Raw genomic sequence first — 16,206 nt, forward strand, 5'->3', positions numbered from 1 at the left:
TGGATGTCCTTCTTGTCGTTTGGTACCATCCTTTGAAGGCATGATTCACTGCCCACATCTTCAAAGACTGATTCTACCGCCATTTCGTTGAGGAGGTCATCGATTACCAGACGGAGAAACTGGGAATCCCGCGTGACCAGGTAAAGACCCTCTTCCTTCTCGACAGTGCACCTGCTCACCCATGTGACAAGGAGTTGGTGGCTGAGAATGGGCGCATTAGGTGCATGTTTCTGCCACCTAATATGACTGCTCTCATCCAACCAATGGACCAAGGAGTGATCGTGGCAACGAAGAGGCTGTACCGACAGAAGTTCCTGGACGAGGTGATGGTTGTTTTTGAGGACGAGGACGAGTGCAGGGAGGGATGGGACACGCGAGGCTAGCGGACTTTGGAAAACCTTCGCCGCTACAACATCAAGTCTGCCATTTACAATCGGGCCAGTGCATGGAAGGAAGTCCCTGTTAAGACTCCAGAAAATGGTTGTCTCGTCTGCTTCTTGGAACGGATGTGGAGCACAATTTCCTAGGTTTTGACGTGGATGACTTCCATGCATGTCTACGTGCACATGGCGACGTTGTTGATGTGGACCAAGTGTGTGAGTGGTTGGATGATGACGAGGGCGATCCTGGGTATCAGACCATGTCTGATATCGAGATCGCATCTTCAGTTGCAGGTGTCAGTACCCAGCTTGAAGATTCCGACGGGGACGACGACGATGATGATGACTCCTCTGAGCGTGACACTGCTCCAGCCATCCCCAAGCTGAGCGCACTCCAGGAACACGTAGAGTTCGTTCTTGACTATCTGGAACACCCGGACTGCGACAGGGAGATGGGGCCCTTGGGACTTGTGGAGGAAGTGCACGCCTTCAGGAAACGCATTATTAATCATCAAAATCCTCATTCCTTGCGTCAGTCAACGATTGACAGTTTTTTCAGGCCCGTGACCCCTGCTGTGCCCAGCCCTGGCTCCACTCCATTGCCTCCCCAAGACAGTCCTTCTTCCTCCGAGCCACAGCCCAGCACATCAGGCGTGGTGGAGTCACCACTGGACGTGAGTTTGCGCCTGTCTTCAGAGACGTCTGCAGTGGGTAGTCCATCACCACGACCTATCGACGCACTCCTAGGCCACCTGCATCAGCTACTCTCAGACTATGACAGTGATTAAGTGGCAAGAACTCTCCACTAGACCACATGGGAATTTACGGTGTTGTGCAGTGAAAAAAACAGTGCATAGTGTTAAGAAATTAGAATTGTGAGTGCAAAGACTAAAGTGCAGAGTGTAACACTGATTTTATTGACGTTCAGTGGAGCACAAATTAGACTAAAGCGTATAATGTTAAGCAAATGGATTTATGAGTGCAAAGACTTAAGTACAGAGTGCAACACTTATTTCATTAAGGTGCAATGGAGCGCAAGTAAGACTAGAGTGTGCAGTGTTAAGAGAATGGAATTCTGAGTGCAAATGACTAAGTTCAGTGCAAGACTTCATGTACAGTGTGCTGCAGGTGCTTCAGGTACTCCTTTTTACTGTCAGAGTCTGAGAGGAGGCGGGTTATTCATTGAGATGGCCAGGGACTTTTGTAAATACCCAGAATGTTTAATATTTTACTGCATTTTCCATACTTACCTCTAAACCCTCATTTCACTCTTTTATGTCCTTGATTGGTGTGAGTAGGGTCTTAGGTGCTATTCATGTGCAGTAGGGAGGTGTTTTTCTGAGGCTAGGTTAGGGTCCATAAGTACCAGTCCAGGAGCCAGGGACTTGTTGTAAGTACCCAAAATGTTTAATATTGTATAAACTCACCTCTAAAACCTCATTCTCTGGTTCTTTTGCATTTATTTCAGTCTTTTATGTCCGTTATTGGTGTGATTTGAGTCTTAAATAGGTGCTATGCATGTCCAGAGGGAGTTGTATGGGTGTTTTTCTGAGTCAGGGTAGGTTAGGGTCCATAGGTACAAGTCCAGGAGGCTAGGGCCCACTATCCGGACGGGACCACTTTCTGGACATGCCTTTGGGTCTGTTACATCGGATAGTGGAGGGATTACTGTATATATATATATATATATATATATATATATATATATATATATATATATTTACACACACACACACACACACACACACACACACACACACACACACACACACACACATATATACAGCCACTACTTGGTTTACAATGGGGTTACGTCGTCATACCTCAACGTATGTTGATTTTGTCATAAATCGGGAGATTGAAACACATTATAAAAAGGGGGGGGGTTATGTCAACTCAGCTTCCCAAAGTCACCTACCCAACACTGAAACTTCGGTCCAAGTTGTCTCCAAGAACAAAATAAACACTATCACACCAATACAGACAGCGTTTCTCACATACAGTAAATCGTTGCAACAACACAACAGACACACTTGTGCCATGTTGGCCTGGTGCTACATGATGTATAGGCCTACAGTAGAATGATGCTTGGCTGAGAGGTGACGATAGCTGGGGCGCACGTGTGAACGAGTGGAAAAGACGGCTTTGAAGGGGTGGCGGGACCGCAACTGAACCAAAACAAAGCTCTGCACGTTGGGGCCACAATCTTGCCTGAGACAAGCAATGGTCACCTTGCGTGTGCCTGGTGCTTTGTACGAAATTTTCTTATGGCAATATCGTTATAGCGGGAAATTTATCATAAATCGGATTTTGGGGTGGTACTTTTCTATTATCGTTGTAGCGAATTATTGTATACTGAATCACTGTAAAATGAGTAGTGACTGTATTAGGTATATGGATGTGTTAGTGCATGAAAATTAAATGAACCTTTCTCTTCCAGAGTTTATCCTTTTCAAAAATCGCACGAGCAATCACGACTGTTGACTGTCAACCAACGTTTGATGGTGGTGTCTTGGTCAACATCCTAGGTCAACTTAAGGTCAGTGTCAACTAGGGAATTAATTTAAAATGATTTAGTTTATTATTGTACTACTAATTCAAATTTAGGGTTTTAGATGTCATTTATTCGTGATTTAATGGCACAGTAGTAGTGTCTGCATTTTATTTTTAAAATTCTGTAATTCAGAATTTATTATGCCTTAGCTTTTATTTAACCTACAGTAATGAACATGAAATTATTGCTGTTGGCTGCTAAGAGAGTTCTTACTTGAGAACCTTTTCCTACTTTACTTTGAACTTACAGTACAGTACCATTGCTTTCATCTTCATTATCTTTGAGCCCAGTCGTAATTGTTGTTTTAAAAATGTCCACAGCTAACATGTTAATTGTAATGTTAGCTGTTGTATTAAAAGTGCCTCAGAGCTGTGTTGATTGTTTCTTCTTAACCTGCTGAGTAATAGCTAGATAGATAGATAGATAGATAGATAGGAGTGGCAGAGGATGTGTGGACCAAATATTTGAAGTGAGACAGATAGTAGAGAAGGCTTGCGAAAAGGACCATAAGGTGTTTATGGCATTCATGGATCTGGAAAAAGTATATGACAAAGTGGATAGAGAAGGATTGTGGAAAGTTTTGCGTATGTACGGTGTAGAGGGTAAGCTGTTAGGTGCCGTCAAGAGTTTTTATGATGGTAGTGATGCATGTGTCAGGGTTAATGGGCATCTAAGTGAATGGTTCACAATCAGTGTGGGTGTGCGACAAGGTTGTGTGATGTCCCCATGGTTGTTCAATGTATGGTATATATTGATGGGGTGATGAGAGAAGTGAAAACTCGAGTAATGGAGAGAGGGATGGCATTGGTAATGAATGGTGATGAATGGAATATCTCAAATTTGTTCTATGCTGATGATGCAGTACTGGTTGCAAGTACTGGACAAGAACTTGGTAGGCTAGTGCAGAGTATTGCTGATGTCTGTGTCATTCCTTGAGAGTAAATGTAGAAAAGAGTAAAGTGATGGTTATTGAGAGAGAAGGTGACTCTCAGTGCAATGTAACAGTGAATGGAGAGAGACTAGAATCGGTGAGAGAGTTCAAACACCTGGGTACAGTGATAGAAAAGAGAGGAAAATGTGCAAAAGAAGTTGAAAGTAGTGAGACAAGGAAGAAAAGTAGCTGGTGCAATGAAGGCCTTGATAAGAAACAGATGCTTGAGTGTTGCAGCTGCACGAGGCTTACATGAAGGAGTGTTAGTGCCATCTTTAACATACGGATGTGAGACTATGGTGTGGCATGAAAATGAAAAGTCAAGAGTAAGAGCAGTGGAGATGGGACTGCTGAGGAATGTATGTGGAGTGCAGAGGGTGGATAGGATACGAAATAATGTGATTCGTGAAAGATGCGGAATGAGGAAGTCGGTGGACACCAGAATTGAAGAGAATGTACTGAGGTGGTATGGTCATGTGGAGAGAATGGATAACAATAGAGTGGTGAAGAAGGTATATCTGAGCAAATTCGAAAGAGGGAGGAGGCGAGGTAGACCAAGGAGAAGGTGGAGATTTATGGTGGATGAATGTGTGGGGAAGAGAGGTTTGGAAGTCAGTGAGGCTAGGGAACTGACAGGAGATCGAGCTGGCTGGATGAATGTTGTGAGGAAAAGTGCATGATCAGGGATTTCTGGCACCCCCTTTTAATGTGGCAGCGTCTGGATTGACTCTGTCAGATACGATTATGTGAAGCTACAGAACGTGGTGAATGTTTTTGGCAAATCCGATTGAGCCAGGATTCCGTGGGCTTGAATGATGAGTGAATGGATGCATGGCCCATTGGATTGGGGCAATTTTGGGCTGTCTGGACATCACTACTCCTCACCCTGCCTTTGGGTGGGAAAGGAGGTCCATATGATGATGATGATGATATATATACAGTACCCTCGCGTCCAACACACGTTTGTCCAGCATGATTTGCGTCCTGCACGGAGAGCAAAAAATTAGTACGATTTAAGTACTGTCAAACGGGTGCTTAAGCTTAACACTGACGGAGCTCCGAGAAGTGGGCGAAATCCGCAGAGTTCGCCTCTAGCACGATCACCCCTGGTCCAACACAGTCATACTGGACATTCCCGTGACGCTGACAGCCAATCAAAACTTCTGATCAAGTAGAATCCTCCACCCGCTATCATGACGTGATCGTAATGTTGCCCAATGAAAAACTCTTCTGCTCTCACGTGATGTTTTGTTTAAATTTCTCCCGCCAGTGCCATTCAGTTGCGTAATTCACATTGGATGGTGCTTTTTTCTTGCTGCATTTTCTGCCCTTGCTACTGCATTTTACCCTGCTCACAATGCCTAGGAAGCCTTCTGAGAACCCCAGGAAGCAGTGGCACCTCCCTCTGGCCACCAAGCTAGAATTCATAGAGGCAAAAGAAAGGGGAGAGGAATTTCAAAGGATTTATGAGGGAGGTTGAGGAGGAGCAGCAGCCATTATCCGCTAGTGATGCCAGGAGCCATCCTCCAGGGACCCAGTAGGACTACCTACAGCCTCGGATATCACCTTCCATTCCCAGCAAGCCCATCAACACTGTCCTAAAAGGTTAGTTATCATTCATAGTACAGTAACATTTATTATAATTACAGTAGTACCAGTATATGTATAGGTATATGGTAGGTATTTAGGTTGACTTTTCCTAGGGTTGCTGACATAATTCATTTTTTCCCATAAGCTCTGTTGTTTGTCCAACACGTTTTTGGTCCAACACAGGACCCATGCATGACAATATTACCGTGTTGGACGCAAGGGTACTGTATGTATATATATATATACAGTGCTCGTCAGAAGTATGGAGCGCCCTGCGTCCCTCCTGAGAAACAAACCTTTCAACATTGAAAAAACATATAAATAATGCATTTTATTTACCTTTAGTGCTTCGTAGGGTAGCCTTTACGTTTCTTCACGGACCTGAGACGTCTTGGAAGTGAAAGGGCGAGGCTCCTGAGGTGCTGGAGCGGTATTTTGTCCCAGGAGTCACGAATGGCGGCTTCAAGCTTAGGCAGAGAGCTCACGTCCTTCCCTTGGAGAGACTTCTATACGAGGTACCAGAGGTTTTCAATCGGGTTGAGGTCTGGGCTATTTCCTGGCCAGTCTGTCGTGAATGATACCTCGCAGTCACGAAGCCAATTGGTGACCGATTTGGCCTTGTGAGCAGGTGCACCGTCCTGCTGAAACACTCGTGCACATGCTAGCTCGAAGGGGTCTGGTAAATGATCACACAGAAGCTCCAGGTAAACATCCTGATTCACTCTGAGGTTCTTGGGAAGTACAACAAGCTTCCCAAAACCCTTCCCTGAGAAACAACCCCATACCATGAGTGAATCAGGATGTTTAACTGTGCTTTCTACATACCGTGGGTCAAGTGGGTCACTACCTTTGCGTGCTCCTCTGTTACAGGTAACACTAAACGTTGCCTCATCAGACCACAACACTGACAACCATTGCTCCTCACCCCAGTTTAGATATTTGTTAGCAAAGGCAAGCCTACGAATTCTCTGGCTGCTAGAGAGAAGAGGCTTTTTCACAGGCCTGTGACTTGTGTAACCAAGCTCATGCACCCTACGAGACACTGTTCTCACTGACACCTCACCAAACACTTCTGGGTTGCTCTCCTTAATTTTCCTTGCACTCACACGAGGATTAAACTCCACTGCACGTTTTAAAACATTAACAGACCTTGGGGAAGTTTTCCTAGGCCTACCAGACCTCGGTTTCTTTTTGGGAACTTCACCACTGTTTTCCTCCCGAAACCGCGCACACCAACGACGCACTGTCGATCGTGCCACACCAACCAATTCACTAATTTCCTTTGTCTGGTGGCCTGCCTCCTTTAGAGCAATGATCTGGGATATGATTTCACTCGATAGTTCACGGGTAGGTGCCATAACAAAGTTTTAAAGGCCAAAACACTGTGGGACACTTGGTAAAAAATGGCACAATTTGAGAGGGACACTCAGCGGAGTTCCTCTCTCTCAGGCAGCCTGTGGGCGACTGAGGCGGGAACCAACCAGCGTGTCTGAAGGCCTCAGGCTACCGTGACGTCATGCTCGGAGCTCAAACTTGTGGCTCAATTCTTACCCCCAAAAATGGGTGATTCTTTTTGGGCCATAAGTATTGCGCGCCCGGCGGACAACGCTGAATACTTCTGACGAGTACTGTATATACAGTAAAAGTCCAGTTCTTCGGCATCCAATTCCCCGGCAAATCTGACATTTCGGCAGTTTTGAGAAATAGTCCCATTTACGAAAATCTCTGATCGTTCGCCAGATTTTCCGATTTTTTCGTCCCCTCTACTGCTGGGGACTTCTTCCAGCAGTAGCAAGACTCCAATCAACCCCTTCTATTGTACATATGTAAATAAGGAACCTACTATAAGTTTAGGTAAGTGCATGTGAACTTGTAGGCCTACTGTACCATTACATTTATATACAGTATGTTCACTAATATCTTTATTTTTCATATTCATGTATAGTACTGTATTCATTACAGTATTGTACAGTATCAAACAGTATACAGTACTCTCTCCAAACACATTTGTAATGATATGAGTAGTGATGATAGTGTTCACCGAAACATATAAGGTGCTGAGTGGGTAGGGTTTTTGATAATTCGGCAATTTTTGATTTTTCGGCACTTGCCTGGTCCCATAGATGCCGAAAAATCGGACTTCTACTGTACACACATACACTCATACCTCAATTTAAGGGACTAAATGGGAAATCAACTTGTCCCTTACTTGAAAATGTCCATTGTTTTATCACATATAAAGACAATCTTATTATGAAATGCAATGATTGTTTCACTTATCTTACTTATATGATCCTGCATTTTATTTTATGGGTACTTTATAAAGAAACATATTAATGTGTATAACCTAGACATTACGTGTCATTTTTGAATGGTCCTGTCCATTTGTCAGGTAGAATATGGAGTTCCTTAACCCGTGCCGTCCCGGCGACGTGAATTAACGCGGCAACATTGCAAGGTCCCTAATTTGCACAATTTTCAATTTTTGCAAGTGATTTCGCGAGTGATTTTTGGCACATATACACGGGACACCTTCCTATATTCCTCTACAAGATGTCAAGCAGGAACAATGCCTTACACCGCATAACCTCTCCCCCCCCCCCTGCACGCCATTGTCTCGACAATTCACCTGTTACCAGTGACCTGGCCAATAAAGACATTCAGGGCCAGAGTGTTTCCCCAAACGATGACAATGTGGAGGACAAAGTTTAGAGGAAGAAACAGTCAGAAATGATGATCAGGTAATGTGGGAAAAAAAAGGTCATGAATGGTGATGAGTTAGTGAGTGAAACAATGCTTATAATGCCTATATTATTGTTTGAAAACCAATATACTCTTGTACTACATATAGATTCGTACCAAGTAAATAAATAAATACTGTTTATGAGTGGATAAAAAAGTTACCCTCCCATAGAACTTGTTTTCTTTGGTGCCAGCCTGTTAGAAAACCCAGTCAGGTAAGGAAGTACTCGCACCTAAATCTGGTATTTTAAACCTCAGGTGAGCGATTTCTCTATGAATTTTCGATGTTTCTCACCAAAAGCGGATGTTTGAGCCAAAAAAAAAAAAAAGGTCCAAAAACGTTGGGATGGGGCGGGTTAAATCCGAAATCCCTTAAATGGAGGTCCCGTAAATCGAGGTTTGAGTGTATGTATAAAATATATATATATTTATATTTGTATATATATATATATATATATATATATATATATAGTATATATATATATATATATATATATGTATATATACATGTATATATATATATGTATATACAGTATATATATATATATATAGCTATATATATAGATATATATGTATATATATATGTATATATATATGTATATATATATATATGTATATACAGTATATACATTTATATATATATATATATATATATATATATATATATATATATATCAATCAATCATTTCCTGTGGCACCCTCGGGGATGCATAGGGCCTCGATGAACTCACACCACCACATCCTATCTTGAGCTAACTCCTCAAGATCTCCCCAACACTCATCTCCAGCTTCCCGTCTCATTGTCCTCACCCACGTCTCTTTTGGCCTTCCTCTACCTCTCCTACCAAGTGCCACCCACCCTGGTGTACCTCGTACTATTCCCTGTCTCCTATACACATGTCCTAGCCACTTCCATCGTGAGAATCTAACATATTCATCGATCAGCTGCACTCCCGTTATTTCTCTAATTCTACTATTTGGTATCCTTTCCCACCACTTAACTCCTAATATTCTTCTAAGTGCTTTATTTTCAAACACCAAGAATTTATTTTCCATAGTCACTGTGCTGTACCAAGACTCGTGTCCATAAATTAAGATACTCCTAACCATTACCTTATAAAGTTTGATTTTTGTATGCACAGAGAAATTATTATTATTCCAAATATTTTTAAGCATTCCCATTGCCTGATTAGCCTTCTTTAACCTTTCCTCGAATTCAAAGTTCAAAGAACCATCCTTGGCTAAATAAGTACCTAAATATTTAAACCTATCAACTTGCTTTACAACCATACCTCCAATTACACATTCCTGCTCATTTTCCATATTCATATTGATTATTTCAGTTTTTCCACAATTAATAACCAAACCCACCTTGCGACCTTCACTCACCAAACAGTCCAACACTCTCTGCATCTCTTCTGGCCCATCACAAATCAAAACTATCATCTGCATAATCTAAATCCAAAAGTTTCCTGTTCTCTCCCCAAAGTATACCTGCACCGGTTTCTGTTCCAACGCGTTTCATAATGTAATCAATGACCAATATAAATAGTAAAGGCGATAGAACACCACCTTGAATTACTCCGGACTTGACTTCAAACGAATCACTCAGACAACCATCAACCATCACTTTACAAAATGTGTCCTCATGCATGTTCATAATGACCCTCACAAACTCCTCTGGTATTCCATAATGTCTCATGATCTTCCCCATAGTCTCTCTCGAAACACTATCAAAAGCCTTTTCAAAATCAACAAAACAAAGACTTAACGGTACTCTCATTTCATTAACTTGCTGCATCAAATGCCTAACTATGAAGATCTGATCATTGCAACCACGTCCCTTTCTAAAACCAGCCTGTTCATCCCTCAGAATACCCTCAACCACTGACTCCAACCTATTTAACAACATTCTACTGAAAACTTTCAAAGCTATCGGTGACAAAGAGATTCCCCTCCAATTACCACATTCACTCAGGTCTCCCTTCTTCGGAACTTTAACAATTACACCATTCTTCCAAACTGATGGTAGTAACCCCGTCACCCATATCTTATTGAATAGCTTGGTCAAGATCATTATTAATCTATCCCCCTCCACTTTAAACATTTCCGGAAATAAACCATCCTCCCCTGGTGCCTTATTATTCTTCAACTGTTTTACTGCTTTCTCCACTTCTGCAAGCCTCAACTCTCCTGTTTCTATATTTAAATCTTCCTGAGCAGACGGTATATCCTCTTCTGGTGGTATTGGTCTATTAAGAACTGTCTCAAAATGCTCTTTCCATCTATTTTTAATATCTCCATCTTTGGTCAATAAATTTCCTTCCCTGTCTCTAACTGGTATTTCCTTGCGTTTACCTGCATTACCACTCAGTTCTCTAATCGATTCATATGCTATTCTTTGACTCTGTCCATCATTTTTGTTTATTAAGATTTCAGTCTCTGCAACCTTTTCATCCACACATCTTCTTTTATCTCTCCTAGCTAACCTTCTTACTTCTGAATTCAAACTCCAGTACGCAGCTCTTGCTAATTCAATCTCTCGTTCATCAACGCATTGCATCTCACTCCTCAATTTAGCCTCACCTCTCTTTTTTATCATATCCCACGTTTCCTCTGATATCCATTTCTTTCTCCTGAAGCTATGTCTCCTTCCAATCGTTCATTCAGCAGTCTCATGCAAAACTTTGTTCACATCCTCCCACATCTCATCTACACTTCTCTCCCCCTCTTCCAACGTTTCCAACACCAAAAACCTATTTCTGCATTCTAATCTGAATTCCTCCTTTTCTTCTCCTTCCCTTCTAAGCTTAACAATATCGTATCTATCAACACCAGATTTTTCCTTCTTCTGATTTTTAAGTTTAAACCTTATTTTTTATATATATATATATATATATATTTAAACATATACAGTAATCTCTTTACTATCCGGATGGCCAGTAACCAGACACCTCAATGTCCGGACATTTTAGACCCAGCCCTTTGGAACCCAAAAATGGCCAAAAAACATAAAAAAAAAAAAAAAAAAATCCAATTTTGTTTTTTGTTTTTTTCAACTGCAGTTTGAACTTGGCATGTGGCGCAGACCAGCTGTGTTTACACGCAGCCCCTTGCTTCCTCCCCTCCCCAGTTACCGCCTAAATATCATCCTGACTAGACACTTATTGCAGTGGATGCCACACGTGCTCATTTTTGTAAATAAAGAGTGAATAAAATGCAATACCTCACCACTAGACCACATGGGAATTTACAGTGTTGTGCAGTGTTAAGAAATTAGAATTCAGAGTGCAAAGGATCAAGTGCAGAGTGCAAACTGACGGTTGAAACTGGCATGGCTCAAGTAAGAACAGAATGTGCAGTGTTAAACAAATATAATTCATAGTGCAGAGGATTAAGTGCAGCAGAACACTGGATTGCTGTACGTGGTTCAAGAGCATTTGCACCACTGCCAGAGCCTTAGGGGAGGCAGGTTAATCTTTGTAATGGCCACAGACGTGTTGTACGTACCCTGTATATTGCTAAAATATTTTCCATACTCGCTTCTAGTCATTCTCTGGTTCCTTTCCATTTATTTCATGCTTTCTGTCCTTTATTTGTGTGAATAGGGTCTTAAATAGGTGCAATGCATGTCCGTTAAGGAGTTATGTAGGTGGTTGTCTGAGTTAGGCTGGGTTAGGGTCCATAAGTACCAGTCCAGGAGGCAGAGTCCCGGAATCCAGACGATCCCACTTCCTGGACATGCCTTTGGCTGTATTACTTCGGATATTGGAGAGATTACTGTATATATATATATATATATATATATACAGTAATCACTCCAATATCCGACCTAATAGTGCCATTGGTAGGTCCGGTTATTGGTTTTGTCCGGATATTGGGCCCCAGCTTATGGACTTGTACTTATGGACCCCAACTCAGAGAAACACCTATACAACTCCCTCTGGACATGCATAGCACCTATTTAAGATCCAAATCACACCAATAAGGCACATAAATGACTGAAATAAATGCAAAAGAAACATAAAATGAGGGTTTAGAAGTATGTTCATACATTAATAAACATTCTGGTACTTATGGACCCTAACCTAGCCTAACTCAGAAAAACACATTCCTACTGCACATGCATAGCTACTAACACCCTATTCACACCAATAAAGGACACTAAAGAGTGAAATGAGGTAAGTATAGTATGGAAAAAAGTACAGTATGAAACATTCTGGTAATTATAGTATGGAAAAAAGTACAGTATGAAACATTCTGGCTACTTACAGCAAGTCCCTGGCCACCTCGATGAATAACCGCCTCCTTTCAGACTCTGACAGTAAGAACGATTTCCTGAAGCACTTGCAGTACACTCTTCCTGAAGTCTTGCACTGAACTTAGTCAATAACACACAGAAGTCCGTTCTCTTCACAGAGTTCACTTTTGTCCAAATAGTGCTCCATTGTAACTTAGTGTTGCACTTTAAATTTTCCCAATTTTTTTTTATTTTCCAAAGCCAAAACAATGAAGTCTATTTACATTAAATTTCTTTTCTGTTGAGTCTTTTCTCTCAACTTGAAAACCTTAACACAACACACCGTTTTTTTCATTGCACAACACTCAAAATTCCCGTGTGGTCTAGTGGAGAAGTTCTTGCTGTTTATTCACTGTCAGAGTCCGAGAGTATCACTGGCAGGCGACCTAGGGGTGCATCGCTGGGTCGTGGTGATGGCGTACCCACTGCAGAGGACTCTGAAGAAAGCCGCAAACTCACGTCGAGCGGTGACTCCACCGTGGCTGATGTGCTGGGCTGTGGCTCGGAGCATGAGGGCCTGTCTTGGGGAGGCAACGGAGTGGAGCCAGGGCTGGGCACAGCAGGGTTCACGGGCCTGAAAAAACTGTCAATCGTTGACTGACGCAAGGAACGACGATTCTGATGATTGATGATGCGTTTCCTGAAGGCGTGCACTTCCTCCACGAGTCCCAAGGGCCCCATCTCCCTGTCGCAGTCCGGGTGTTCCAGGTAGTCTAGGACGAACTCTAGATGTTCCCGGAGTGCGCTCAGCTTGGGGATGGCTGGAGTAGTGTCCTGCTGAGAGGATTCCGCATCATCGTCACCTTCGTCGTCGGAATCTTCAAGTTTGGTACTGACACCAGCAACCGAAGACGCGATCTCGATATCAGACAACGTCTGATACCCAGGATCGCCCTCGTCGTCATCCAACCACTCACGAACATTGTCCACATCAACATCGTAGCCGTGCACGGAAGTCATCCACGTCAAACCCCAGAAAATCGTACTCCACATCCGTTCCAAGAAGCAGACGAGACCAACCATTTTCAAGAGTTTTCACAGGGACTTCCATGCACTAGCCCAGTTGTACAGCGCAGACTTGATGTTGTAGCGGCGAAGGTTTTCCAAAGTCTGCTTGCCTCGTGTGTCCCGTCCTTCCCTGCGCTCGTCCTCGAGAACAACCATCACCTTGTCCAGGAACTTCCGACGGTATAGGCACTTTATTGCCATGATCACTCCTTGGTCCATGGGTTGAATGAGAGCAGTCGTATTAGGTGGCAGAAACATGCACCTAATACGGCCATTCTCAGCAACCAAGTCCCTGTCGCACGGGTGGGCAGGTGCATTGTCGAGCAGAAGGAGAGCCTTTACCAGGTCGCGAGGGATTCCCAGTGTCTTCGTCTGGTAATGGATGACCTCCTTGACGAAATGACGGTGAAACCAGTCTTTGAAAATCACAGCTGTGAACCATGCTTTCAAAGAATGGTACCAGACGACAGGAAGGACATCCATCACCCCATGAAGGCACCGAGGCTGCTTTGCACGGCCAACAACAACGGGCTTAAGCCGGTGCATGCCGTTAGCACTGGCATAACGCAAAGCAGATATCCGTTCCTTGGAAAGCTTGCGGCCAGGTAAACGCTTCTCCGTCTCCTCGGCTAGAGTGTTCATTGGCAGTGAGCGATAGAATAGGCCAGTTTCATCAGCATTGTAGACTTGACCGAGAGTGAGGCCCTCCCTGTCGATCAAGCCTTTCACCTTGTGCCGAAACTCGTCAACTCCATCCTCGTTAGCGTCCAATGCTTCGCCATGTGCTTTACGGTTAGTAAGGCCATGTCGCAACTTGAATGCGAAGAGCCAACCCTCGGATGCCTTGAAGTCTAGGACGTCGTGAAGCCTTGCGAACTTCTCAGCAGCAGCCTTCAGCTCCGTTCCACGTACCATCACACCAGCTGCACGTTGCTGTCGATACCAAATCAATGTGGATCGGTCGATTTCTGCAACCTTGAGGGTAAACATAACCTTCCTTTCCACGTTGCGTTTGCTTCTCGACGAGAAGTCAGCTGTGTACTGCATGAGTTTGTCTCGGGAACGTTTGATATCGAACAAAGTCGACCGGGCCAGGTTGTACTCGCGGAGAATGCGGGAAGAAGACCAACCCGCATCAACTTTCTCCAATATCTCCCTCTTCTTTTCCAGAGTCAACACCACTCTCTTCCTTTTCTCAGGTGGCGGGGCCATCATCACACACACTAAGAGGAGGCCCGAGAGCAGCAGGAGGCCCTGCAGCAGGTAAGGCACCACCACAAAAGTGATCACGTGGGCAGCCATTACGAAGAGCGTACGTTCACTCGCGGTGAGAGACAGGTGGGAAGTGGGGAGGATGCAGCGGCACTCTGTCGGATGTCGGAGGAATGACGCACCAAAACAATGCTCTCCCGCGGCTCGCGCGGCAAGTTCAAATTACAGACGGGAAAAAATCGTTTATTTTTTTTATTTTTTTGGGTTTTCGGACCATTTTGGGAATGTTGAATCCCAAGACGATTAGGTCCGGGTAGTGGGGATGTTCGGTTATTTGGCGTCCGGATATTAGAGTGATTACTGTATATATATATATATATATATATATGTATATATATATATATATATATATATATATATATATATATGTATATATATATATATATATATATATATATATATATATATATATACATATATGTGTATGTATTTATATATACACAGTACACCCTCATTATCGACGGGGGTTAGGTACCTAAATTACCCGTCGATGCTTAAAACCGTCGATACCGATTTTCGTCTGGTCAGGTACCCTTTGTTTATATATTTTAGTATCCCTTCAATCACTTGTATGTAATATGGAGTTTAGTTTTTGTGTTTCTTAGAAATAAATTAGTAAGGCAATTGAAAAACTGAATATCATAATAAAACTACTTATATTAAGTAAAGAATTATGGAAAAAATAGCATAATCACTGATGTTGATTCATAGTGGTCGTACACTGGACCTCAACTTGTAATGGCTGCTGTATCATTACTTCTCTCTCCACTTACACCTCACTCCATCTAAATATAAAAGGCGAAACCAGCAGTTGTAGCCATCCATATATTTACATAACTGAGTGTGTAAAAAAAAAAAAAAAAAAAAAAATGAAAGCAGCAGTGGTGGTCATTCATACGTTCTAATAACTGAGAGTATGAGGCAAGTGTTACGTTAGATCAGCTGTTCCCACCGATCTTCACAACACACGCATGGTGCTGCTAGCTCATACCAGAGAGAGCACACTCTCCTATTTACTTTCATTCTCAAGAGCTTCCTTTCATTCTTGATATTTCATTTCTCCCAGACCTAAATTTTCATGACTGTATGGCAGTTTATGCTATCAAAGATGAATCTTAGCCTAGCTTTCGCTAGGATCTTTTTTTAGGAAAATTCAACTCTCCTTAATCTCGTATATTTCATATTTAATCTCTGCTTAACTTTTGCAAGAAATATCCTTTATTGAAAAAAAATCCAACTCGTCTTTAACATTATAACAAATGATACAGGAGCATGGGTTTTATCATATGTCCTGCTGCATTACCACACAACAGCACAGACACACGATCTTTTGCTGCTTTAAAGCCTAGCGCACTTTTCTCCTCCTTCGAAAAGTATGTTCTTTTAGGCATTTTCTTCCACCACAGGCCTGTTTCGTCCACATTAAACA

General features: G+C 42.7%; 1 protein-coding gene across 2 annotated transcripts in view; it reads left to right on the forward strand.

Annotated features, from left to right (window-relative positions):
- Positions 1-16,206, forward strand: part of Ntf-2 (nuclear transport factor-2) — a 197,666-nt gene that overhangs the window by 101,348 nt on the left and 80,112 nt on the right. For both annotated transcript variants that reach the window (XM_080266135.1, XM_080266134.1), the window contains exon 3: positions 2,821-2,919. In XM_080266135.1, the coding sequence (XP_080122261.1) occupies positions 2,821-2,919 (99 nt within the window). The remainder of the gene's footprint in view (positions 1-2,820; positions 2,920-16,206) is intronic.

Source organism: Coenobita brevimanus, chromosome 18, assembly GCF_032717465.1.
Source record: "Coenobita brevimanus isolate Jiangsu-jjx chromosome 18, ASM3271746v2, whole genome shotgun sequence".
NCBI lineage: Eukaryota > Metazoa > Arthropoda > Malacostraca > Decapoda > Coenobitidae > Coenobita > Coenobita brevimanus.